Below are 27006 nucleotides of genomic sequence, written 5' to 3'. Positions count from 1 at the left end.
TCGTTTTTCGAGACAGGGTTTCTCTGTGTAGTCCTGGCTGTCCTGGAACTCACTTTGTAGACCAGGCTGGCCTCGAACTCAGAAATCCAGAAATCCACCTGCTTCTGCCTCCTAAGTGCTGGGATTAAAGGCGTGCGCCACCACCGCCCAGCTGACAATTGGTTTTTTACAATGGAGCCAAAACCATACAATGGAAAAAAGAAAGCTTCTCCAACAAATGATGCTGGTCTAACTGGATGTCTGCATGTAGAAGAATGCAAATAGATACATATTTATCACCCTGCACATAATTCAAGTCCAAGTAGATCAAGGACATCAACATAAAACCAGATACACTAAATCTAATAGAGGAGAAAGTGGAAAATAGCCTTGAACGCATTGGCATAGGAGACAATTTCTTGAACAGAACACCAATGGCTCAGGTTCTAAGATCAACAATTAACAAATGGAACCACACAAAACTGAAAAGATTTTTGCAAAGCAAAGGTCACTGTTAATAGGACAAAACAGCAGCCTACAGATTAGGATAGAATCTTTGTCAAACCTACATCCAACAGAGGGCTAATAATATCTTTATATATAAAAAACTCAAGAAGTTAGACTACAACAATAACTCAGTTTGAAAAATGGGATACAGAGCTTAACAGAAGATTCTCAACAGAGGACTCTTAAATGTCCAAGAAGCTCTTAAAGAAATATTCAAAGTCCTTAGTCATCAGGGAAATGCAAATCAAAACAACCCTGAGATTCCATCTTACATCATCAGAATGGCTAAAATAAAAATCTCAAGTGACAGCAGATACTGGCAAGGATGTGGAGCAAGGGGGAACACTCCTCCACCCTTTCCATTGCTAGTGGGAGTGAAAACTTGTACAACCACTTTGGAACTCAATTTGGTGGTTTCTCAGAAAACTGGGAATAGTTTTAATTCAAGACCCAGATATACCATTTCTGGGCATATACCTAAAAGATGCTTCACTATACCACAAGGACACATGCTCCACTACATTCACAGCAGCTTTATTATTAATAGCCAGAAACTAGAAACAACCCACATGTTTTTCAACCAAAGAACAGATACAGATAATGTAGTTTATTTACACAATGGAATGCTATTCAGCTATTAAAAAAAACAAGGACACCATGAATTTTTCAAATGGATGGAACTAGATAATATAATACTGAGTGAGGTAACCCAGACTCAAAAGGACATTCATGGTATGTATTCACTTATAAGTGGATATTAGCCCTAAAATGCAAGATAATCATGCTACAACCCACAGACCCAAAGAAACTTAGTAATACCAAGGTCCCAATGGAGAATGCATGAATCTCACCCAGAAGGAGAAAGGTGGTGCATGCCTCTAATCTCAGCACTGAGGAGGCAGAGGCAGATGGATCTCTGTGAGTTCAAGGCCAGCCTGTTCTACAAAGGAAGCTCCTGGACAGTCAGGGATACACAGAGAGCCCCTGTCTCAAAGAGAACATGAGTAAAGTCTTGAATGAATTAAAAGAATATATAAATAAACAGATGGAGGAAATAAGAAGAATAATAGAGGAAACAATGAAACATATTCAACAAAGAAGTAGAAATATTGGGGAAAAGTACATCAGAATTTTGGAAAGATCTCAATAAGTCAAATAAGAAGTTTAGTGGAAAGTCACATCAATACGATGGGCCAAGTGTCGGGCAGAATATCACAGTTTGAAGACAAAGAGGAGTAATTAGAACAGTCAGATCATGGTAAACATGAAACAATAACAAAACACAAACAGAACCTAGAAGAACCTGGGATGTTAGTGAAACACCAAATGTATGAATTATGAGTGTGGAGGGGATGAGTAGAAATAAAAACTAAGGGCAGATAAATTATGTCCAACAAAATAATTCTCAAAGGCAGAGACAGATGACTATACCATGAAAGGGAGCATTTAGAATGTAAAACAGGTAAGTCTAGAAAAGAATTTTCTCAAATAATTTCACAAGGGTGTAAAAAACACTATCAAGAACAGATAGAGAGAAAGAGAGAGAAGGAGAAAGGGGGAGGGAGGAAGGGGGAGAGAGAGAATGGGAAAGCTGCAAGTGAGAAGGATCAAACCACATACAGAAGCAAACCTATCCTATTAACTGATTCTGAACAAAAATGTTAAATGCTAGCAAGGCAGATGATTGTTTATTTTAATCTCCAGGAAATGTGTCCTCAACAGGACCTTTCTGTGTCCTTTGGCATCTGAGAATTGAGCCCTCATCTTCAAGACTAGCACATGATAACTCTACTCTGTATCTTCTATGTGCTTTATGGTAAAGAGTCAACAAGGAGGCTCCAGGAGCACCTGTTGTGTCAGTGCAGATCCTAACATGGAAACTCAAGAATGCCACAAGCTATAACAGTGAAATCCTGAAATACCAAAATCTCTAAAGTGTAACATCTTTGAAAGTCATAAACATCATTATATTTCAAGTAACCGCAGGTATAAAGCTTTGTGTGTACAACTGCCAGCCATACTGATATATTTATGTACTTTCCTTGTTGACTAATGTCTGTATGGCTATACAATCATAAGTATTATACCTATGTGAGCTTCATGAACATATTTGAGCTGAGTGCTGTACATGCAATAAATTGTACACTTTTGCCTATCTTTTCAGAGAAAGTAGCCTATTTTCCAATGTAAATAAATAACGTTAAAGTAATTTTTAAAATACTTCCAGAATTACATTTTAGAGATTTAAACTTTTGTGATTATGACATTCAAAACTGTCTTTTGACATAGTGATACAAACTCCTTACTGGACATCACCTGTGTACTATTTTCCTGCTTGGGAAAACAGCCATTGATAAAGGCAGGTTGTGCCTGGTGATTGGTTTATATTCCCCACTCCTTCTGCAACATGGGTCCCTCAGCAGGAGGATGTTCTTTTAGCCTCTTAGGGCCTGATTCTCCCAGCACATTCTTCTTTCAAATTAGGGAAGCCTTCCACAACTCTTATGAGTTAAGTCACTCTAAAAGTGGAATTTTATGTGGGATATATCTGTCAATATTTATCACATTAGAAAGGAAAATTGCTGAAGCCCAGTGTGGGGGTGCGTGCCTGTATTCCCAACATTTGGAAGGTGGAGGTTTTGACCAGGGAAGAGTTCAGGATCACATTCAGCTACGTAAAGAATTTGTGGGCAGCCTGGGCTCCATGAGACAGAACGTGAAATAAGAAATTAGGGATAAATGAGAGGAATTTAGTAAGAGAGAAAAGAAAGGAACAGAAAGATAGCTGGAGGGAATCGAGTATTCTGCAAAAGTGTAGTTTAAGAGGAGGTCGGTAATCTGGGCAGCAAACACTGGTAAAGAAGCTCCCTGTTCTTCTTGACTTGTTCAGTTGTATAGTGGTGGTGAACTGTCTTAAAAGAGTTAAGGGTAGCCTGGTCTACATAATGAGCTCTAGGCTAGCCAAAGTCTAGGTGAGATTCTGTCTCAGTAAATAAATAAAAATAAAATAAGGTAAAATGCAGTAGGCAAAAACACCCAACATCCACTTCTGATCTCCACACATGAACACATATACACATATACACTCACACACAGTAAAGCCATTATTGAATAGTATCAATGAATAATGTATTAGTAATGAGTACAATTACTGGGTCTGTAGATGTAGTAACATCTACAGCGACAGAAAGGAGAAAATAATGAGGGAAAAATAAAAACTGGTGACCAAGGATAGTATATGAGAGCTAAGAGAGAGACCTTTAACCCTTGAAGTTGTATGTAGGTGGTTCTCCCAGGTCATCCTGTGCTTACTGCCACTTAAGGATCAGACTCCAAGATAACATTAATTAGTTGTGTGAGGCTCTCCCAATTGGAAAGCAGAATGTACTGAGAGACTCAGGTCCTCAGAGACATAAAGAAAATCCTTCTGCTGAGGGACCCATGTTGCAGAAGGAAGAAAAAATAAGCCAGTCATCAGGCACTACCTTCCTTTATCAATGGCTGTTTTCCCAAGTAGGAAAGCATTATACAGAAGATGCATAGGAAAACACTGAGAGATCCAGGATAAAATAAAGCAGGGACTGACCTGCAGCAGGACCAATGGGTGGGCTCATGGCTCTAATGAGCCTTTATAACTTTGCCTAGCATTTGAATTTATGTATCTACTTAAGTTTGTCTTTTTAGTCATTTATATTTCATTATATATAGCAACTTTTGGTGTTATTTGTAATGATGGCTGTGTGTGTGTACATAATATATGATACGTTTGTGACCTTGAATGAACCTGGCTTCTGAGAGTATTAATTTACTCTTCTGTGCTTAGATTTAGAATTGCCACATGTTAGTGTTTGCATTCACATGGTTTGTGTACAGGGTCCGGGCATTCTGTATGTATCATGGTATAAAAATATGAGTCTGAAAAGCACCAAACAGCGGAGATGAACACCTGAAAGAGGCCTTGTATTTATTCCACTGCATTTTTATTACAGAGCTCTTCACTCCTCTAACCAGTTAATAGCTTTATTTCCTGCAGCTGCCTGAAAGAGGTGATTATTTAGAGTCTTCCCTGCCAAATGGAGACTGTGAGCTCTATCTGAGGTAAAATGATAGCAAATAAAAAGAGGCTTCTCGGAGAGGAGAAAGAATGGGCCAAAGAAAAGAAGCACTGAGAGAAAGAGAGAAACATACTGGAGGGGAACAAAAGATAACCGGTTTAGAGGAAGAACCGGACAGGAAATGCCCTTAATTTGGAATGAGATTCTTTTCCCTGCTCTGAATGTGAACCAAATTCTGGTTCATTGGGGAAGGAAATGCCCACCCCAGCCACGACAGGAAACTGAGAATCATGAAAAGGCTGAGTGTAGTGGTGACTTATGATAATCCCAGTGCTTTGGAAGCTGAGGCAAGAGGTGAACTGCAGACCGGTTTGGAATATAGTGAATCCTGGGCCTTCCTGGGATATAATTGAAACCTAAAATAAAAGAGGGAGAGGGAGAGAGAGAGAGAGAGAGAGAGAGAGAGAGAGAGAGAGAGAGAGAGAGAGAGAGAGAGAGAAGCCAGAGCAGAAGAGTCTGAATTCAGTGAATTTCTGAGAATGAGGACAGTGCAGAGAGACCAGAAACAAATACGCACCCAGGGTTCCTAGGGTGACCTGGATGTAACATGGGCTTGTGCCTGGATGGATATCTCAGTTCTAAGGCCCTGATAGCCTAAGGAAAAGGAGTCCCTAGCCAGACACAATGGTAGCTCTTCTCTGCCACTCCCTCTTGACCAAAGGCTGAGGCAAGATGGGATCCAACTCCTCCCTAGTGACTGAGTTCGTGCTAGTGGGCTTCTCGCGTCTGGTCCACCTCCAGGGCATCCTCTTCTCCCTCTTCTTGGTCGTCTACCTGCTCACGGTGGCAGGCAATCTCCTCATCGTGGCGCTAGTCTCCACAGATGCAGCGTTGCAGTCCCCCATGTACTTCTTCCTCCGCATCCTCTCAGCCCTGGAGATCTGCTACACGTCGGTCACAGTCCCCTTGCTGCTGCACCATCTGCTTACCGGCAGGCGCCACATCCCGCGCTCTGGCTGTGCTCTGCAAATGTTCTTTTTCCTCTTCTTTGGTGCCACCGAATGCTGCCTGCTGGCTGCCATGGCCTATGACCGCTATGCCGCGATCTGCGAGCCACTGCGCTACCAGGTGCTGCTCAGCCGTAGGGTATGTGTGCAGCTCGCAGGCGCCGCGTGGTCCTGCGGTGCTCTAGTGGGGCTGGGCCACACCTCCTTCATCTTCTCCTTGCCCTTCTGTGGCCCCAACGCTGTCCCTCACTTCTTCTGTGAGATCCAGCCCGTGCTGCAATTGGTGTGTGGAGACACCTCGCTCAACGAGCTGCAGATTATCCTGGCTGCCGCCCTTATCATCTTGTGTCCCTTTGGCCTCATTCTTAGCTCCTACGGACGGATCCTGGTCACCATCTTCCGCATCCCATCAGCTGCTGGTCGCCACAAGGCCTTCTCCACCTGTTCCTCCCACCTGGTAGTGGTGTCTCTCTTCTATGGTACTGCCATCTTTATCTATATCCGCCCTAAGGCTAGCTATGACCCAACCACGGACCCCCTGCTGTCTCTCTTCTATGCTGTGATCACCCCCATCCTCAATCCTGTCATCTACAGCCTGAGGAATACGGATGTCAAGGCCGCCCTAAAAAGAAGCATCCAAAAATTGGGGCCCTCCGAAATTTGACAAAGGGTGAGAGATGACCCCTGAGCAGAACTCCGGGTTACAAATTACCAAGGATCAAAGGAGAGGAGACCTGGAACACAAACTTACCTTTAAAGCACTACAGATTCCCTCAACATCCATTGATCTATTCTGTCTTTTGTTGTAAAGGGTTGATTTTACAAGAACAGGTTGCCCCATCTGTGGTGGCCCATCCCTTTAATCCCAGCAGTCTGGAGGCACAAGGTAGGAGAAAAGTTACACACACACCAGACTATGGAGGTGACAAAATTTTCACCTATATACAGAGCAATGGTCCTGAAAGTTATCTGGCATTGAGACATAGGGTTATTTCCAGGCTATATACTAGCTCAGAATTAGTATACAGTTATATACAGCTAACACACATAGGTACATCCAGCAAGGAGGAGGAGGAAGAAGAAGAGGAAGAGGAAGACAAGGATGAAGATAAATCTGTAACTAGAAAAAACAAATCTCTTAAAAAGTGAAAGGGGATCAGAAAGAATCATGGAAGTTAGATCTTATCAACATTAATACAGCACAGAGTTTCAAGGGATTAATATTAATGCACTTAAATTCATTTATTTTGTTTAGGGGGTTGTTCGGTTTTTGTTAGTTTTTTGTTTTGTTTTGTTTTATTTTTTGGTTGGTTGGTTGGTTGGTTGGTTGGTTGGTTGGTTTTTTGTTTGTTTGTTTTTGGTTGGTTGGTAGGTCTCAAACTCATTATGTAACCTAACCTGGCTTTAAACTCCTGATTCCCCCACCTCTACTTCCCAAGTGTTGAGATTATAGTTGTGTACCACCACACCTGGCTTGAATTTAAATCCTAATTTTTTCTACTAATTAGCTGTATGATCATAAACAAATGAGATAATGTCTCTGCACTTTAAAATTCCTTATCTATAGAGCTGAGATTATAAGGAGGTCAATTTCTCCCGGAGCTTGTGAGAACCCATGCTACATGGGTATCTCTATAGATGTTTTTAATAGTAAGATGGTTTTGCACAGAAAGTAATGTCCATCTCACAGTGTGTGCCTTTGCCGGGGGAATAAGGGTACTTAGAAAACTCAGAAAGATGTCACATAAGGCTGCAGGAAAATGTGCCCCATCAGTGAGACAAACCAAAAGCATCCAGAACAATGAAGATGAATATAATAGCCATGACTTACAAGAGCCCATGGGAGACAGAATAAATAATGAAAAGTTCTGGTGATGCAGTCCACAACCCAATGCTTGGGAGGGTGAGGCAGGAGGACTACTGCAAGTTCCAGGCCAGTCAGGGCTACAGAATAAAACCCTGTCTCAAGAAATAAGTGTCTCCCGAGGATCAAGAGGACACTGATAATTATTAATAATTAAAATGCAAAAGGGATGGTGAGTGGCGGAGTAAACAGATTGTATTATATACAGGAATGAGACTGTCAAAGAAATTTAATTTTAAGAGAAGAAAAATGTAAAATAAAATCCACATGGTCTTTATTGTTCCCAACACTCATTCACTGTCTTCTGTGTGCTTGTTGCTCTGCTTGACACTGTAAAAACTGAGTAAACACAAGGCGGTGATTTTGTACACTCTTTGGGGAGAAAATGCTAATACCCATGAAACTGTCATCAAACCTTTACAGTGGGACTGGGGTGTTGGTTCGGTGGTAAAGTACTCACCTAGTACTTGAACCCTGGGCTCAATCCCCAAAACTAAAGAAAAAAAATTACACATGGGTGGTTACTCTACCAGCTCCCAGGAAGATAACATGGCCTCCCCCATTTTACCAGTGAGCGAAGCCTCAATACCCTTGGTATCTCGTAGCCATAGAACATCTACCTAGAGGAATGACATCACAGAAGAGCTACCTGAAGGATTTGCAGCACATAGCTTTTCCTCTGATCACTGGAATTCTTAAAGCCAGAGTGAAGGCTGCCTATAGAACCAAACATTTACAATGCAACATATCCACCTCCTGGTCACCTCCACCTACAGGTCCTTCAGAGGCCTCTCAAGCTAACTCTGGTGCTTTGGCATTTTGCCATTGGTTTCCCTTGGGGACAAGCTTTATGAAACCCACAGGAAAACTTACCCCTCAGCTCCATGTTAGGCACAACAGTGCTCTTCTTGTCATATTGTAAATGTCTTTTTTTTTGAGTTAGGGCCTTGCTGTATAACTAAGATTGGTCTTGTTTTCCCAGTTCTTGAGTTCTGGGATTAAAGGCAAAACCACCACACCCTACTAATGATTACATTTTAAATCATTTATGGAGGCATGATTAACCCATAATGGATTGTATATATTTAAATAGTCTGAAAAATGTTGATATATGTAGACACCATGAAACTAATGGCACAACCATTAAACAACATACATATTTCCCAAAGTTTTCCTCACAACCCACTGCAGTATCTTCCTTCCATCCCTCCCTGCAATCTATATTTGCAAACAACCTTTCACCTGTATTCCATTATTAGAGATCAGTTTGCCTTTTCTGGAGGTTTATATGAATGGACTTTTGGGTCTGACTACTTTAAAACAATGTAATTGTTTTCTGATCGATCCATGTTATAGTGTATAATATATTCTTTTCTGAGTAGTATCCCATTTTACAAGACCTCATTTTACGTCTCCATCTGCTGATGAAAACATGGGATGTGTCCAGATTTTCACTCTTACATATTTATAAACATTTGTAATTATGCATATGCTCCTTGCTCTCAATATATCCTGTTACATACACACAAATATACAATAGCCACATCACATGAAAACAGGAGCTGGTTTTGAGTGAGGAAAGCTCTAGGTTGAGGGTTGAGACTGGGAACTGGAGAGATGGCTCAGCAGATAAGGGCACATTGCCAAGCACAAGGACCTGATTTGAATCCCCAGAAACTACAAGGTAGAAGAGAACCAATCCCCAAGGGCTGTCCTCTGACTTCAACACATGTGCCATGGTTCATGAGCACATGTATGCCCACAGAAATGTACACACAGAAGATTGGAGGAGTCAGGATCAGGTGTGGGAAGATACAGGAGCATGAATGCAAACCTGTAGCTGCTGGGGGCAGGGGGTGGGGTCTGGGATGGGGGAGGCTTCCAGGAGTCAATGCAGATAACCTTAGCTGAGATGCATAATAAAGGGGATACAGAACCTGAAGAGGGTGCCTCCAGTTGAAGTGGTAACATTGTCGGAGACTCAGTTGTGTCATGTAATGTTTTTCTGGAAGCTGTCCAGTGAAAGGGCATGTGATGTTTCACTGGAGCAGACACTTGGGAGGGCACATGATGTTTGGAAAGAATGTAAATATAACCTGACAGACAGTGGAGGACACTCTGGCATTGGTTCACCTTGCTGGTCTTGGTTGGGATTCATCTTGCTGGTCTTTGCTGACAATGCTCTAGCACTGGTTTGCTTTGCCTTCTTGGCTGATCTTCCCTTGCCGTGGCTTCATAGAATGAAATGCACCAAAGAACTTGTGGTGATGTTCCAGCTGTTTCTTGCCACTTCAGCCAACTTGTGCCGATTGGCTGAGTCTCAAGGGTTCTTCTGAATTGACCCACTGCTGCTGATTCTTGTTTGGCGTTTTGCTAGTGGACTGAACTACTACTACTAATGAAGATTGGAATCGCCCCAAAGAACTACTTTTAAACAGGTCCACATCCCTCCTGTCCTATTAGCCATCTTCCTCTGGTGGGTGGTGGGCTAGAAGGGAGGTTGACGCCTTAAGAACCCTTATTAAAGTCAATTTTGAGAAATCTAAGCCTGCATCCTGTAGCCAGGCAGGACTCCCAGTGAAGAGATAAGGACACCAACCAACCCACAAAAGTTTCAACACAACATTTGTACTCTCTAAAAGAAGTGCAAGGACCAAGACAGAGCAGAGACTGAGGGAATGGCCAGTCAACAAACAGCCCAACTTGAAACCCATCCCATGGACAAGCACCAATTCCTGACACTATAAATTGTGCGGCAGTGGGCTATGAGAAGCAGCTGGGTGCTTGGTCGAGCATGAGCTTGGAACCCCAGACCATTATTGGATGGCAGGAGTTCAGCTCTGCTCCTGGGCCCTTGTTCTTTTCATTTAGCTTCAGCTCTCCACAGACTCTCCCACAGAGAGGTCTATGGCCATCAGTCATGAGGAGCAGGCCTCAGGCCCTAGAGAGACTTACATACTAATGAGGTACCTGAAGGCCAGAGGGTAGAGCCAATTAAGCATTCTTCCCCAGCCCCTCCCCTCTCTGTCCCTCCCTATTTAACTCAGGTCTGCCCTGGGTTTTACCTGGGGGGGGGGAGGTTGCATCCAGATCCATCCACCATCCGCCATGACATTAAAGCCTGTAAAAACTCATGGACTAGCCAGGCAGTGGTGGTGCACGCCTTTAATCCCAGCACTTGGGAGGCAGAGGCAGGTGGATTTCTGAGTTCGAGGCCAGCCTGGTCTACAGAGTGAGTTCCAGGACAGCCAAGACTACACAGAGAAAACCTGTCTCGAAAAACCAAAAAAGAAAAAAGAAAAAAAAAGAAAAAGAAAAAAAAAACCCTCATGGACTTTCTTGGACTTTCTGGTGTCATTGGGGCTGTGCCACGAGGAACCATGGAGCCACAGCAGCCATGCCTAACTTCCCAGTGGAGAAACTCTCAGCGTTCCCAGCCACCCTACCAGCAATAAATGATGCTGTTATGTTTGCAGACAGGAGCCTAGCATAACTGTCCTCTGAGAGGCTCCACCTAGCAGCTAACTGAAACAGATATAGATATCAGATATCCATAGCCAAATGTTGGACAAAATCGAGAAATCTAATGGAAGACTTAGGGAAAGGATTGAAGGCCTGAAGTGGATAGGAGCTTCATAGGAAGACCAGCAGAGTCAACTAACCTGGACCTCTGGGGACTCTCAGAGACTGAGCCACCAACCAAAGACCATACACGGGCTGGACAGAGACCCCAGCACACATGTAGCAGAGGTGCAGCTCAGTCTCCATGTGGGTCCCCCAACAACTGAAGCAGAGGCTATCCCTAAAGCTGTTGCCTGTCTGTGGAATTCATTTCCCAACAGAACTTCTTTGTCTGGCCTCAGTGGGAGAGAATGCGCCTAGCCCTGTAGAGACTTGATTCAACAGGGTGAGAAGATAGGTGGGGGGTCACCCTCTCAAAGGAGAAGAGGAGGGGGTGAAGGGAAAGACTCTGTGAGGGAGGACGAGGAGGGGACAGTGATTGGGATGTAAATAAATAAATAAATAAATAAATAAATAAATAAATAAATGCATACCCACAATAAATAATGTCTTGAAGGCTGGAGACTTGCAACCAGGTCCAATGACTCACACTTACAATCTCAGCATTCAGAATACTGAGGCAGGAGGGTTGTCTTTGATACCAGGCCAGCTTAGGCTGTATAAAACCCTGTCTCTGAAAAATAATAATGATGATGATGATATTATTATTGTTGTTGTTGTTGTTGTTGACTGAAGCCCTAGGTTATAAGCTCTACTGTTATAAAATTTCCAATGACTCAGAACAAATACCACCTGTCACCATGATAAACAAACAGAAGTCTGAATTAAATGTGCTGTGCTAGGTTAGAGATCTGTGCTTATCCTCCTGAGAACCCTCTGCTTCCTGTAGCTGAATATCTCACAAAGAAGAAATTCTGAGAGTGTGGTGAACACCCCTTCTCCACCATCACTGCTAAAGGACCTTGAACTCCATCAGTCCTGAGTCACATTTAAGTATGTCCACTTGACTCCATGGTAAACACCAGTCATGACAGGTAACATAGTTCTAAATTCATTCATTCTGATTCTAGACAGGAAAGAAGGCAAGGAGAAAGGTTTCTGTTTCTTGTGTTCACATAAACTTCCAGCAGACTATACGCATTCAAAAGTTAAGACACAGAGAGGACCTGTCTTACAGTAATTAAGGTCTACCAGAACTAAGAAAGCAAGACATCAGATGCTGCCTCTTTCCAGAATGCAGTGTATTTCCTTCTCTCTCTCATCTGTGAGCTGCACCTAAGCAACTTCTAATCTGGAAACTCCTCTGAGACAGCAGTCTCAGATCAATGCCTGGGTGTCCTCACCCTCAGAAAGTGTAGCTCCCCAGCATAGGTGCTGTTAGAATAAAGCTTCTTGACATAGTAGGTCTACAAGTCAGGCATGAATACTAAGTCATCAGCTCAGCTATCTGATCAAGTGAGGAATGCCAATGCCTCTCCCAAAGACTCATGAAAATCCTTCTCTTTGTATCACAAATCATTGTTTTATTTGACACTGTACAAAAGTTGCTTAAGTCATTAGCAGGAAGATCTGAAAAAGGAACTGACTGCTTAAAACAAACAAAGAAAACATCGAATATCTGTCAAATCCAACTCTGTCTTTGCCCCCATTTACCCAGTGAACAAGCTAACTTGTCATGAGAGGCCTCACTTTCTTTCCTTAAGGCTTCCAAAGGCTCTTTTAACCTTTCCTAATGACCTATATGGGGGATAGAGAGTTTGATAGAGAGTTTTTCTCTGCACTAAGACGGGCCACCTCTTCAACATATTGTACATATTCTAACTGTATAGTCACCTCTTATCTGGAGTGAGGCAAGAGCATGTGGTAGTGAAACCAATAATCGCTCAGAACCATCGACCTGTCAGAGCATCAGCAACATCAGCACCAGAGAATCTACACGTGCAAATTATCGTGCAAATCAAGAATTCTGTGGGTACAACCCAGATAAAACTCCGAGGACGACTTCCCTAAGTTTCAGTGAGCTGAAGAAAATATTACTGTGCTTCAGGATTTGAGCGCCCTCCAGAACTGTCATCGTTTAGCCACATGGTGGCAGCATGAACTACAAAAGCTATCGTTGCATCGTTTAGCCACATGGTGGCAGCATGCGTCCACCATACTGGAGATAATGTCTGCTGTGTTAGTGCTGAGAAAGGAGGCAGATTCCGCTCCGAAATTGTTACTCTTGAAAATTGAGGTAAAAGTTTTGGTAAACAATAACTTTAAATACGTCCAAAAGCCGTACAACAAACTGAGTTTGATCTAAATAAGTCATCTAAGAGAAAAGAACCTTTCCACCAACCATGCATTTAACACTGTCCCTTGCTTCTTCGGGTGGCTAAACAAGTCGTGGTAGAAAGACTGACAATTCATTCACACCCTGAGACTCTCTTCACTGAAACTCATTAAGCTTTAATGAAGAAGAAGGTGTGGCCTTTACAGCTCTCTCCTCCATCCTCAGTCTGTCCTGTTTCTTGTCTGCCCAAGATTCTGGTTTTGTCTGAATTTTCTGATCACTCAGATGTTTTAAATGAGCAAAAGACCACGTCGGCATACATAGGAGCTGAGATTTACTTCAGATGAAAAGACAGTTTGAGAACATTGGCCACCACAATTGGGGTGAGGGAAGTGATTCTGAATCCCAGTCAAAGAGAGTTCTTTACTATAAGTTTCTAGAGAGGGTAGGTGATCTCGGGCTTTGCTACAAGCTCGTGTGTGATTGAGTTGGGTTGCTGCATACCAGAAGTCAGGAAGGCAGAAAAAATAGGGAGCAGGGCTATAACCCAAAGCTACCTGGGGCTCATAAAGCAGGGGCTGCCCTGGCTGAAACAGGAGTGGGAAAGACAGAGGGGGGCTATAGGGAAGGGTGACTAGATCACTCCCACACTGCCAAATCCAGTCTCTATTTTGTTCTTTTACACACTGAGGCTGCCTCACTGGAGTTCCCTGTACAACTTGCAGGCAGCTGCATCAACAAGGAGTCTCTTGTCACCCACCAGTTCCTTGCTGCTTCTCCAGAGGGTGCTTTCTGATACTAGTTAAGTTTCATGGGCCTTATAAGTGTCCCCGTATGCTCTGTAACATCATGTTGCCATCTTGAGACACAGCTACACCACATATAGAATATACATATTCAGATGGCTTTTGCCCCTGCTCTTTATAATCTGCTGTCTTTCTTGTGTATGCACTGGTAGTGGGGTACGGGCATGTGTGTGCTACAACACAGGTGTGGAAGACTGTGGACAACTTGGAGGAGCCGAAGGGACTTAGGGGATTAACAGCAAACGGGAGAGGTGGCAGGTGATAAAAGCCAACGGCATGAGCCAAAGTCTCATGTCTTATGAGGATGAGATTTGTGTAAGGAAACATGTCCACAATCCCAGCACTCAGTAACTTGGGCTAGGTAGTAAAATGCTGTTCCTCTTTTAAAGGAGCTTAAGTCTGAAGTATCCCCAATAGATTAAGGCTGCTCTACAGACATGGTGACAGAGGTTTACTGAGGGCCAGCAAATCAATGAACGAGGAAAGTAGAAATAACTATAATTGGAGAATATGCTGCCTCTTGGCTCTATACCTTGCCAGAGACACAGTGCCCTGAAGGGATAGTCTCTTCAGGACTTCCCCTCCATTCCCTCAGGGACTGTCTCTCTGGACACCCCCATGGAAAATGCTAATTATGGGAGTGGGACAAAGATTTCCCAGAGCTGCCTCCCCTCTTCTAAGGAGCAGGGCAAGTAAATTCCTGTTTCCTCTCTAGTGGGAGGAGATGTCATTATTCTCTCTCTTTCTCTCTCTCTCTCTCTCTCTCTCTCTCTCTCTCTCTCTCTCTCTCTCTCTCTCTTTCCCATTAGATTTTAGAGGATATTTTCAGGGCGTTCACTGGCTAAGATTAATTGGCTACAATCACAAGACTCAAGCTTTTTTCCTGTGTGTGTTCATTATAGGACTGTCCAGTAACAGCCTCCACCTTTGCTTCTGTATGCCCATTCCACAAACTTGTGCATCTTTCTTCCAAAACCATTGATTTATTTCTCTGCTGAACAGGATGGCACCCACCCCTTGTTTTCTTCCTGGCTCTCCAGGCACTTGATCTTGGGGACTCCTTCCAGCAACCAGTACTGTCAAGTATTTGTGTCTTTTGTTAATCTTTCCCTCTGTCATTTCAAACTCACAGAATTCAGAACAGGAGCAAGACACCAACATAAACTCAAATCTAGAAACGGGGACCAAGGGTTAAACATGAAGGTAAGTTTGTTTACATTCCCCTAAGAATAAATGGTTTTGCAGCTCAGGGTGTGTTCTAGAAGATCAAGGGAGATTTTTGCCTTCTGAAAAATCAGTGGTGTGTGTGTGTTCTTGGGGATTTGTGCATCAGACAAAGACATTGCCTGTGAAATGTTATTAGCGTGTACCTGTTTCATTCATGCCAAAGGTAAATGTTTAGAGCTTGCCTAGCTGTGCTGATATATGGTTATGAAATCCCAATGCTGAAGAATTTGACTTTTTTGTAATTTGATGACTCTAGTCACCACTACTTCATAAAGTTTATTGCCATGTCTTATATTTCATCCATGTTCCAATGCTATGAAATTGTCTAGAAATAAAGATGAAGCTTTGCATGTCCCTTAATCTTCCACAATCTGGCATAATAGAATCCTGTGAATTCAGACAAGTCCTTGGAGTTAATCAGGTTTGAGTCAAAAATCTTCTATCATTTATAAACAATGTGACTATGGACACGTTTAATTTTGACCCCCTCCCTACTCTGCCTGATTTCCAATCAAGGAAATATTAAGGTTGATACTTGATAAGAAAGTGGATCTTCATACCAAGTCTGTCACCGCTCATGTCCTGGAGCTTGAGTGATCCAGAAACACACACACCTGTAGTCTCAGCACTCAGATGGCAAAGGTAGGACAATTCTGAGTTCAAAGCCAGCTTAGAATACATAATAAGACTCTGTCTTGAAAACCAAGACAGTTTCCAAAGCCAGGGATATGATTCAGTGTATGACCAGTAAGGGCATATATATTCAACATGCATGAGGCCCTGGGTTCAATTTCCAGCACTAAAAAGTATCAAACAATGAAAACAAAAAATGTATATGCTGGTTTTATAAGATAAAAATGATAACCACTGTTATGCCAGGCACTGTTCAAAGTACTCTGTGTATTTAACTCTTGTTACAGACTTATGTTACCATATGAAGATCGGGGCACAGAGGGGTTAGGTACATGCCCACAGTTATTATCTAGAAAGTAGCAGAATCAAGACTCAAACCTAGGGAGTCTTAAGTCCTGGACGTTGTTCTTATTCACATTGAAACTTATTCTGCCTTGTGAGGAATAAGCAAGGTGTTATATTCGGAGAGGGATTACTTCCTGAAAAAACTAAAAAGCTTGTGATTGATAGATTGAGGTTGGGATGCATGCCACGTCATAATTATGAAGGCCAGAGGACAACTTGAAGGAGTCAGTTCTCTTCCACTATATGGATTCCAGGGATGGAACTCAGGCCATCAGACAGCAAGTGCCAGGCCAGAGGAGTGTGGTTCTTTTTAAATTAAAAGCAGTGAGTGTGATCACAAGTAATCTATATGATATCTATCTAAAACATGTATAGAAAGATTTTTATGTAGATTTTATCCATCTCATCAGCCATGATAATTTCTGTATCACCAGATATTGAATTCAGTATCAATATTTAGAGCCTTGAAATTGAGGTCCTCTTTGTTTCTTGCATTTCTTTTATTTATTTATTTTGAGAAACAATTGACAGGAAAGCCCATGATAGACCCAAGAAGTCAAATTCCACCATTTACACATGACAAACTTGAGGTAGAATCACGTGAAGTGGTTTCTACATCCCATATAACCAACCAGACACGGCTGTTTTAGCTGAGTTCAGTTCTAGGACTGAGGGATTCTCATTTCTAGTCTGACAGAAAGTGTCCCATCCTCCGCCAGGCTAGTCTTGTGGTGATCCTGAGTGTCACATATACAGAAGGAGGTCCTGTGCGTTGTAATCAGCCTCCATAGACTAGACAAAACAGTATAACATGTTAAAATCAAACTCATGGAATAGGATTGTAGCTCAGTACTGAGCATGCACAAGGCTCCAAATTCAATCCTCAGCCAAAGGGGGCCGGGCGGTAGGGCCGGGGGAGGGGGGTTATGGGAGAGAGAGAACGAGGCACAATAAACTTTTAATGGGTTTATTTGAGCAAACAGCTGTTTCTGAATCAGGCAAAACTGGTTCAGTGAACCACAGGGGGAAAACATAGGGAATATTTTGATAGGATGAACACAGAAGTAAAGCAAAGAAACTTTTGCTTGGATGCTGGACACTCTAGCTCATGGTTATAATTCTAGCTCTCTGGAGGTGGACTCGAGGATCAGGAGTTCAAGGTCATCCTCTGCTACAAGTAGAACTGAAGGCCTGCCTGGGCTTCATGAGACATTATTGAAAAGAAGGGAGGGAGGGGGAAAGAGAAGTAGGCAGGGAGGGAAAGAAAGAACCCCCTCCCCACCCCACCCCACTCCACTCCACCCCATCCCCAGGCAGGCAGAGACAAACGGAGGCAGGGAGGAAGGAAAGGAGAATAAAGAAAAATATTTGATTGGCTACAGTTACCGTATTTGGTGTGGTCCAGTGGAAAAATTGGCTGCTCCAAGTGGTTGAAATTATATATATTACAAAAGCATTTCCACTTTGATTTGCCCATGAAGCAGAGTTAAGGGCACCTGTGAAACCTGGCTGGCTTTGTCTTCTCAGACCTTTAACAGTTGCATAAACAAAAAAAGATGGCCTCGAACTCACAAAAATATCTGGCCTTTGCCTCCCAGTGCAAAGCCTGCACCACTGTGCCCTCTAGCACTAAACATTTTTGTCTCATCCTTCCAAACCTTCTTGGAGTTTCCCCTTAGGCTAACCAGAGCTCAGCGGAGCGCTTCCTGCTGCTGGGTTTCACCGACTGGCCCTCTCTGCAGCCTGTTCTCTTCGCATTGGTCCTTCTCTGCTACCTACTAACGCTGACTGGCAACGCGGCGTTGGTGCTGCTAGCCATTCGCGACCCTCGCCTGCACACACCCATGTACTACTTCCTCTGCCACTTGGCCCTAGTGGATGTGGGCTTCACTACTAGTGTGGTGCCACCGCTGCTGACCAGCCTGAGCGGATGGGTGCTGCAGCTACCGCGCGCCGGGTGCATGGCGCAGCTGTGCTTGTCGCTGGCCCTGGGCTCCGCCGAGTGCGTGCTCCTGGCGGTTATGGCTCTGGACCGCGCGGCTGCCGTGTGCAACCCTCTGCGCTATGCCTCACTCGCCTCTCCGTTCCTGTGCCGCACGCTGGCCGGAGCCTCCTGGCTGGGTGGCCTGGCCAACTCTGCAGCGCAGACCGCCCTGCTGGCCGCGCGTCCGCTGTGCGCGCCCCGCTGTCTGGACCATTTCATCTGCGAGCTGCCCGCGCTGCTGCAGCTGGCCTGCCGCAGTGGCCGCAGCGCCACGGAGAGTCAGATGTTCGCCGCGCGCGTGGTCATCCTGTTGGTGCCTTCGGCGGTTATCCTGGCCTCCTACATCGCCGTGGGCCGCGCGGTCTGGGGCATGCACTCCAGCGCGGGCTGGCGGAAAGCGGCGAGCACATGTGGCTCTCATTTGACCGCCGTCTGCCTATTTTATGGCTCCGCCACCTACACCTACCTGCAACCCACGCATAGTTACAAGCAGGACCGCGGCAAGTTCGTCTCGCTCTTCTACACGGTGGTCACACCCGCGCTCAATCCTCTTATCTACACACTGCGGAACAAGGAAGTGAAGGGGGCGGCATTGAGGCTTTGGAGGAGCCTGGGGAGGCCATAGGTGAGACAGTGACAAAACTGAGAAGGACTCAGGTCCCAGAAATAGGATGCTCATAATTTTTGTCTTTGCATGAGAATCTGCAAGTTTTGTGCTCGATGAGTTCTGGGTTAATAGAGAGATACTTTTCTCTCACCGGGTAGGGTTTGGATTCTTCGGGGGTGGGGTGAGGGACTCCTGAGATATATAAACACACAATAAATAGTGATGTGGTAAATGGCTCTTGTGACTTTCTATAAGAAGGGATGCACGATTCAGGAGAGGGCCAGATGCACCCTCAGGAGACTTTGTACAGGCCCCGAAGAATCCACATGGAGATAAAATGATGCTAACCTGGTGCTGACCTTTAGTTTTTCTCCAGGCTTACAAAAGACCATGAAAATTTCCATGACATCGGCCATCAGGTGGAGTCTCTCGAGTTAACAAGGAAGTCATGGGCCCCACCTTACAGAGATCTCTTCCAGAAATAGGACATGGTTTCTGTTCTCGGGAAGCCAGTCCAGCTAATGTAAACCTAGAGAAGTGGCCATGCTCACTACACTCCGTTTAGTCCATACAACGACAAAGAATGTCTGCAAATAATAGGCAATTGTGCTGGGCTTTATTAAACTGGGACTGCCATCTGCCAAATAGGATATGGCTCTTCCGCTTCTTTACCCAGAACTTTTGTCAGGGTTAGACACAGCATATGGAGAAGGTGATAGTTTTTATTTCATACCAAATATCTTTAAATAAGAAGGTGATGACTGGACTGGAGAGATGGCTTAATGGTTAAGAGCACTGGCTGCTCTTCCAGAGGTCCTGAGTTCAACTTCAGCAACCACATGGTGGCTCACAACCATCTATAATGGGATCTGATTATGTAGGCAGACCACTCGTATACATAAGTTATGTAAATAAATAAATCTTTTTTAAAAATTTAAAAATAGAAGATGATGACTGAATTTCTAAATCTTTATTAGATTATGATCCAGTTATGGCCAAAAAATGATATTCCATAACACATTATTTCTCTATACTCTATAATTAGAACTCAATTTGGTTCAACAATCATTCATTCATCCAGCTGTCCCTGCCTCCCAAATCCTGGAATTAAAAGTTTGCACCACCACACCTGACTAAAGTTTCAGTTTTTGCTCTCATCAACAACCCTGCTAATGAACTGTTAAAAACAAGGAATCACAGACTTGACAAATATTTTTAACCCACCCCACTCCCCTCAAATCTTTATATCATTCTCATTATTTTTTATATCATCAAGAGATGTGATTGGTAGTAGCTCAAAGGAAATCAGCTTTGAGCTTCTCATCACCCCACCCACATTGTCATCCCCCAATGCAGTGCGCTGTCAGAAAGAGGAAATTGCCACTCTTGATGTTGTAGTCAGCCATGACCTTTCCATCTTCCAGCCTCTTTCCGTTGCACGTCACAATCTGCTTCTTGGGAGTCACAGCGGTCACACCCTCGATCATCTCCTTCACCTGGGCCACTGGGCTGGATCTTCGAACGTGGAGGAGGTGCCTTTGCCCCTCGTTTCTTGACTCCACCAGATACAAGGGCAGCTCTTCATCACTGGGCTTCACCACCTTTAGGGTGAGGTGGATGGTGGTTTCCTTGTCAATCCCATAAGATGATAATTTTCTATGGGGCTTCAGGATCTTGGAGTCTAGCAGAAGGGTCTGGTCCTGCACAGAGACCTTGGTTTGGGACCTAATATGTTCATTTATCTTCTTCACTTTGTCATTCTTGGTGATATCAAAGGTCATTAATGGCCATTGCTCCGAACGGACAACCTAAGCAAAGAAAGCCAAGAGAGGCATCTAAGAATGCCTGCCACCCTCTGCTCCCTGCCCCTAGGCATCACTAGAGAGGCATCTAAGAACGCCTGCCACCCCCTGCTCCCTGCCCCTCGGCATCACTAGAGAGGCATCTAAGAATGCCTGCCACCCCCTGCTCCCTGCCCCTCGGCGTCACTGTTCTGCCTGGTTAGCCCTCCAGTTCCTTCCCAACAATCTGCATCTCTCCCTCTCTTGAAACTTTTAATTCCTATATTATAACCCAAATCAGAACATTAGGTTCATGAAACTACAAGGCTTCAAAAATTGTACACAGATCATTAAACAAACCCAAAGCAGATTTCCAAGATTTGGCAGCCTCACAGGATGCTCTCAGCCATGACTCACACCCTCTGTGACTAATTCAGAAAGAACCCCAATTAACTTATACAGTCTCTACACTGCTACGCTTTAAGTAATGTTTCCATTCGTTTCTGATAATGTCCATGTTGTGGTGATGCTGTGCTTAGTGGTGTTAATCTGTATATCTTGTATTTTAATATCTACTGTTATAGAACATAATATCCTCTTTTAATTAGACCAGAATCCCACTCGCAGAAGATAGAAACTAATATCTAAGTTTAACTTCATTTACTAAAGAATTAAGATAGGGAAGAATCAGCCCTGAAAACCTTATGAAAACTTCCTCATACTCCATTCAAGAAATCTTCCCAACCTAGATATTCCAGATTCTTCTTCAGTGGAAGTTTTGTCCTGTATTAGACACTGCCCTGGTTGCACATTCTTTTCATTAAGGTAATGTGTTAGGTATGTCATCAATAACAAGAAAAATGAGATTTACAATGTTTTTCTTTTGAAAAGAGAGAGAAGCTTAAGGCTGAGAACTCTGAAAGTTATTTCCCTAATTTCACATCTTGCCAGCCTCATAAAGCACAGTGTCCTACCATTTCTCCTAAGTGGGGCTGGCAAAATGGCTCAGCTGTTTAAATAAATAAATAAATAAATAAATAAATAAATAAATACTCTTGTCGCCAAGCCTCACCCTTAGAACCTACATGGTGGAGGGAGAGAACTGACCCCTGAAAGTTATCTTCTGGTCCTGACCCCGAATATACATGCACACATATAATAAATACATAATAATATATTTTAAAAGTTTAATAAGTCAAATGACCAACCTCTCTTCACAATACCCTCTTCCTATTGTGCAGTTATCAATGTCTGCCTTTTCTCCTGAATGTTCCTTAACCAACCATCTCACCTTCTAGGCCACTGTCCCCCTCCTGAACTGTGGAACTGTATTCCCAGTATGTGGAAATACTTTTCCTTCCCGTTTGTTTACCAAACCCCAACTTACACAGGTGCAGGAAGCCATGTTTGCAGTCAAAAGCCGAGTGAGGAGAAAAGTCCTCCTGTCCTCTTATATGTGAGTAGCTGGGTTGGAAATCCCCAAGTCCACTGTGTTGTCCAGTTTAGCAACAGCCTTTGTTCTCAAGACTTCCTTTCACTTTTGCTGGGGTGGAGTTAATAATGGACACTCTTTGTACACAGATTTCTCCCCTTAGTCAATCCATCTGTATTCCTACTTCTGAGCATAGGATAACCGTTCTATGATAGGAATTTTTCCCTGGTTGACAATCCCCCTGCCTTCTCCCAATACCACATTAGTACCGCCCAGCCACTATTAATCTTGGCTTCCACTAGCTGGCTTGATAATTTGTGATGCTTGGTAGCTCTCTTCCACTGCCTAAATGAGCCTGAACTACAGACATGACTTGGTGTCCTGGGGTACCACTTGCTATATACATTATGCTGTAGAAATATGCTCCCCTCTTTTAAAATAGGTTAATGAAGAAGGCCATTCCTGGTGTCTCCTCAGCTCAGAAAACCTTGCTTATAAAATCTTTAAACACACACACACATTTACTTTGGATTCTTGGTTGTTAAACTTCTAATACATTTTCCAACCTGACTCAGGACCTGCAACCAAACATACTACTGGAGAACAATTCAAAACCAACAGTTAAATTCTGACTCCTATCTTTCTCCATATGTGCACCACAGTTCCTGGATCACCACCCCCTAATCCCGACCTTGACTCTCAGATGCCTCCTCCTCCCTGAGACTAGGGATATGTAAAGGTGCTATTCGCTCACTGTTGAGATTTGGTTGAATGAGACCAAGATTGTGACTGAGCTGTGTGTCCTCAGGAAACTTGATACTCCTAATATTTCAAGTTTTACACTGGCTTCTCAGGCAGGACATTCAGTGAAACTTATTTTCAAAATTGTTTATTAAACATGCTTCAGGTTTTTTTCAAAGGACCCTGTAAATTTTCCAAGTTTTGTTTTCTGTATTTGAACTGGTTATGTACTATACATACACTGAAAAAACCTTTTTTTTCCTTTTCTTGATCATGCTTTCCCCTCCCCCAATTCCTCCCAAATCCTCCTCCTCATCTCCCTACCCACCTAACTTTATGTTCTTCCTCTGTTTCTCAAACACATACACGCACACACACACACACCAACACAAAAATAAAAAACAAATAAGGGAAAGACCATAAAGACATGAGATCAAGCAAAACAAACAGAAACCTCCAAACAAAGCAAAAAGTCTACAAAATATACCATCAGTTAGTAGTGGGCCAGCTACTCCTGGGTATGCGGCCTGCCCTAAGGTATGGTTAATTTACTTAATGATACTCCATTGGAGAAAGCTGATTTTTACCTTCACTGGGCAGTATCAATTCCATAAACTTCTTAGAAGTGGGACTCCATGTCCACTTCCCCCATAAAATACCATCTTAAATTGTATCATTTTATTCTAGGGGGTTCCATTCCAAAGAACTTTGCTTACAGAGTACCTGTGCCGAGTAGGGCAGTCCAAAAGCTTGCTTGAATATTTCAATCTCCTAATGAAAACTTATTTGAAGCTCTTATTAGACAGTCATAGTCATTAGGATAGAAATTCCTATCATAGAACAGTTATCCTATGCTCAGATGTAGGAATACAGATGGATTGACTAAGGGGAGAAATCTGTGTATAAAGAGTGTCCATTATTAACTCCACCCCAGCAAAAGTGAAAGGAAGTCTTGAGAACAAAGGTTGTTGCTAAACTGGACAACACAGTGGACTTGGGGATTTCCAACCCAGCTACTCACATTCTCATTCCTCTCTGTAGTCACTACTTTCTTACACATTTATTCAGAATTGTTTGGGCCAGAGCCTGGGCCCTGCAGTCCTAACAACCTAGGCTTGGTCACTCATGTCCTCCACATGCCAATAAACAAGTAACAGTGACAAGCAGGGAAAGGAGATGTATTCAAAGTGGTCACCCCAAGAAAGAGAGGACTGGAAAGATGGCTCAGTGGTTAAGAGCACTGACTGCTCTTCCAGAGGTCCTGAGTTCAATTCCCAGCAACCACATGGCAGCTCACAGCCATCTGTAACAGGATCCAATGTCCTCTTCTGGTGAATCTGAAGACAGCTACAGTGTACTCATACACATACATAAAATAAATAAATAAATCCGACAGAGAGAAAGGGAGGAAAAGGAAGGGGGATAGAGAGGGAGAGAGGCAGGCGCAGGTCTCTGCTTATAACAAGCTAGGAGTCTTAGCCATTACCTAGGCTGTAGTCTGCCCTATATGGTAGCCTGACAGGTTGTCAGATTTGTGTGCAATCTCTTTTCAGAAGACAAGCTTTCCTCTCCACAATCTGTCTGGCACCAGGATTCAGTCTTTCCCTTCTCCCAGCATGAGATTCCTGGAGAAATTTAAATTTGGGTGCTTGGAAGGTCTACAGTTTCAATAGTCTGGTAGCTACAAGGAGGGATAAAATATCTGTTTGAGTATTTTTGTTCCTGCCAGAAGGAGAGCAGATGTTAAAATGTTGCTTAAAGCTACACACTATTTTCATTCTTTCTCCTTCCTTATCCGTGACTGTCTGTGCCAGCATTTGGAATCACAGGTAGCAAGGACCCTTGACCAGAGCTACCAGAACACAATATCAGGTTCCCACTCCTAGATATGGCTTTTATTAGGAATGATTTTTGTCAGTTGATACTACAGAGCTGTGTCACTGCAAGTCAGCAGGTCCAGTTTCGTCGATACAATTCCTCCATTTTCCTGAGCAGATGGAGCTCTGCCTTCCCCAGCCAGTAAGCATGCCTCGCCCTCCAGTGCTACCCTAAAGACTATGAGCATGAGTTAGTAAGAACACAACAAAGGCAACTCCTCTCTAGTTCCAGGTTATCCTCCCATACTTCTCCTAAAGTCTTTGTCTGAAAGAATTTCTCCAGCTATAGGATCATCTCCTTGTCTATCACCCCAGTAAGCACTTGAAGACCATGACTGTGTTCTAGTTTACTTGTATCTCCAGCGCTGGCCAGCTTGTTATCTGGCACAGAAAAAATAAATTAACAAATAATTAAATGAATAATAAAAGAGTAACATTTAGTGAGAATTTATATTTCTGAAATGGCATAAGATTATTAAACACAATCTCACTTGCTGTTTTCATATCCTGGTGAAGTACTGGTATCTTTAGGGGTAAACAAGACCAACCCAGTATAGTCATGGGACTGTACTAGTTAATCGACAAGACCCCAGTGTACATCTTTGCTACTCTAGTTCTTGGCTTCTAATCATATTGTTGTTGCATCCAAACGAAAGAAAGAACAGAGAAAACACCCACAGCAGCTGGGGATTTCCAGTACGGGGTGACATTAAGGGCAAGTCTAGGATGTTCCTGGGAAGAGCTACCTCAGTGGTTTCTCCACCAGAGAGAACTTGGATTCTGAGAAATGGAGTGTCTTCAAGTAATATAAACAATAAATCTGGACTCTGAACCCTTCTCTTCCTCCTGTCTCTTTTCCTTTCCACTGCTTTCTTTTCTTCATCTGATTTCAAAGACAAAAAATACAACATCAAGAAGACTTGCATGAAGAAGTATTTATAGATCTCAAAACCAAGCAAACTATCCCAAGAACAGAGAAAGGGGGGTTATTCTGAAATTCAGGATATGTTCACCTAACAGAAATGAAGCTGAATTTAAATGCTATGAGTTACTTAAGGTATTTAAGAGGATATATGACCCTTGGAGTCACACTGACATTTTCCTGTTTTCCATTCAGAGGTAAGCTACTGTTATTAGCCAAATTTAATGTTTTTTAAAGTAGTTTATTCCTTAAGAGATACAACATGTACTTAATTCTATTATAGGTAATATTATGTTTTAAAATAAACATTCCAAAGTGAAGTTATCACAGACTAATTGAATAACATAACATTTTGGACCACATAGCTATGTAAATATACAAAACATTTTTTTAAAAAAGTAAAAGTATCCACTGCCTTGGCACATGTTGTTGACACTCTTTGCCTCTTAGACATATGGGTACAAGCTAGAAGATACACAGAGGTTGTGTGCAGCTCAGTGACAGAGATATTGCTTACATGCAGTCTTTTTCACCAATGGAAAAAAAGGAAAAAAAAGAAAAATCTACAGAGAGAATTGGGTTGGATTCTCTTCAGGAATTGTGTTGTAATTATTTTATTATTATTATTATTAGCTTTTGTGCTACTTTTATCCACTTACAAATATTTTTGAAAATAGTTTATCACTGACCTACATCCCCAGTCCTATTCTTGCAAATAATTCTTATTACAAAGAAATATATATATATATATATATATATATATATATATATATATATATTTTAGCTGGTCATGGTGGTCACACCATTAATCCCAGCACTCCAGAGGTAGAGGCAAGTGGATCAATGTAAATTCAAGGCCATCTGATTTACATGATAAGTTACAGACATGCAGGCTATACAATGAGACCTTGCCTTAAAAAATTAAAAATAAATACAGGGAAAGATGATTCAGCAATTAAGAATTCAGAGGACTGTATCAGGTGGCCCACAACCTGTAACTCCAGTTTCTGGGATCTAATATCCCTCTTCTGGTTTCTCAAGGCCCTTGTATTCACATGCACACACCCACATACAGATACACACACACAATTTTAAAAGATAGACAAGCACCATGCTAGCTTTAAAATTAAGGAAGCAACCAACAGTCAACCAACTATGATGCCTATGAACTACAACCACCACATGCCATGGTAACCTCTCTAGACTCTTATCCTGAACTATGTTTCTCAGTCAATAGAACCCATTCTTATGAAAGAGGTCACAGGTGCTTTGCAAAAGACATGTGCTTTGCAAGGGAGTTTCAATGTAATCATTCAGTAAGTTTTATTGTGATAATTATCATAAAAAAACCTTCCCCAAAGTTGTACTATTTTTTTAAGATTTATTTATTTTATATGTGTAAGTAGACTGCCTTCAGACAAACTAGAAGAGGACATCAGATC

The 27006-nt window shown here is 42.8% G+C and overlaps 3 protein-coding genes across 4 annotated transcripts; 2 read left to right on the top strand and 1 right to left on the bottom strand.

Annotated features, from left to right (window-relative positions):
• The first annotated feature begins 3960 nt into the window (after nucleotides 1-3960).
• Or10c1 (olfactory receptor family 10 subfamily C member 1) lies at nucleotides 3961-8696 on the top strand. Its single transcript, XM_076916887.1, has one exon. It carries the CDS (start codon nucleotides 5274-5276, stop codon nucleotides 6210-6212), a length of 939 nt encoding a protein of 312 aa, XP_076773002.1. The 5' UTR covers nucleotides 3961-5273; the 3' UTR covers nucleotides 6213-8696.
• Nucleotides 8697-14733: 6037 nt separating this feature from the next.
• Nucleotides 14734-19619, top strand: LOC117724291 (putative olfactory receptor 2I1). Of its 2 annotated transcripts, none has more exons than XM_076916885.1 (2): nucleotides 14734-15218; nucleotides 17900-19619. In XM_076916885.1, the coding sequence occupies exons 1-2, from the start codon at nucleotides 15213-15215 to the stop codon at nucleotides 18827-18829; spliced, it is 936 nt and encodes a 311-aa protein (XP_076773000.1). In that variant the 5' UTR covers nucleotides 14734-15212; the 3' UTR covers nucleotides 18830-19619. The 2 variants fall into 2 exon arrangements, with proteins under 2 accessions (XP_076773000.1, XP_076773001.1); XM_076916886.1 differs by having other exon boundaries at nucleotides 17889-19619.
• A 147-nt stretch (nucleotides 19620-19766) lies between these two features.
• On the bottom strand, nucleotides 19767-22127 carry Ubd (ubiquitin like modifier D). Its single transcript, XM_034524571.2, has 2 exons — nucleotides 21980-22127; nucleotides 19767-20619 (listed from the first exon to the last, which is right to left on the bottom strand). The coding sequence occupies exons 1-2, from the start codon at nucleotides 21995-21997 to the stop codon at nucleotides 20152-20154; spliced, it is 486 nt and encodes a 161-aa protein (XP_034380462.1). The 5' UTR covers nucleotides 21998-22127; the 3' UTR covers nucleotides 19767-20151.
• Nucleotides 22128-27006: the final 4879 nt, after the last annotated feature.

The sequence above is a fragment of the Arvicanthis niloticus genome, chromosome 20, assembly GCF_011762505.2.
Source record: "Arvicanthis niloticus isolate mArvNil1 chromosome 20, mArvNil1.pat.X, whole genome shotgun sequence".
In the NCBI taxonomy this organism is placed as follows: domain Eukaryota; kingdom Metazoa; phylum Chordata; class Mammalia; order Rodentia; family Muridae; genus Arvicanthis; species Arvicanthis niloticus.
Note: the sequence above shows the minus strand (reverse complement) of the source record. Positions and strands in the feature narration are given on the sequence as shown.

Excerpts from the sequence above, each read along its gene's own strand:
- Or10c1 (XM_076916887.1), top strand. The coding sequence starts at position 5,274 with ATGGGATCCAACTCCTCCCTAGTGACTGAGTTCGTGCTAGTGGGCTTC.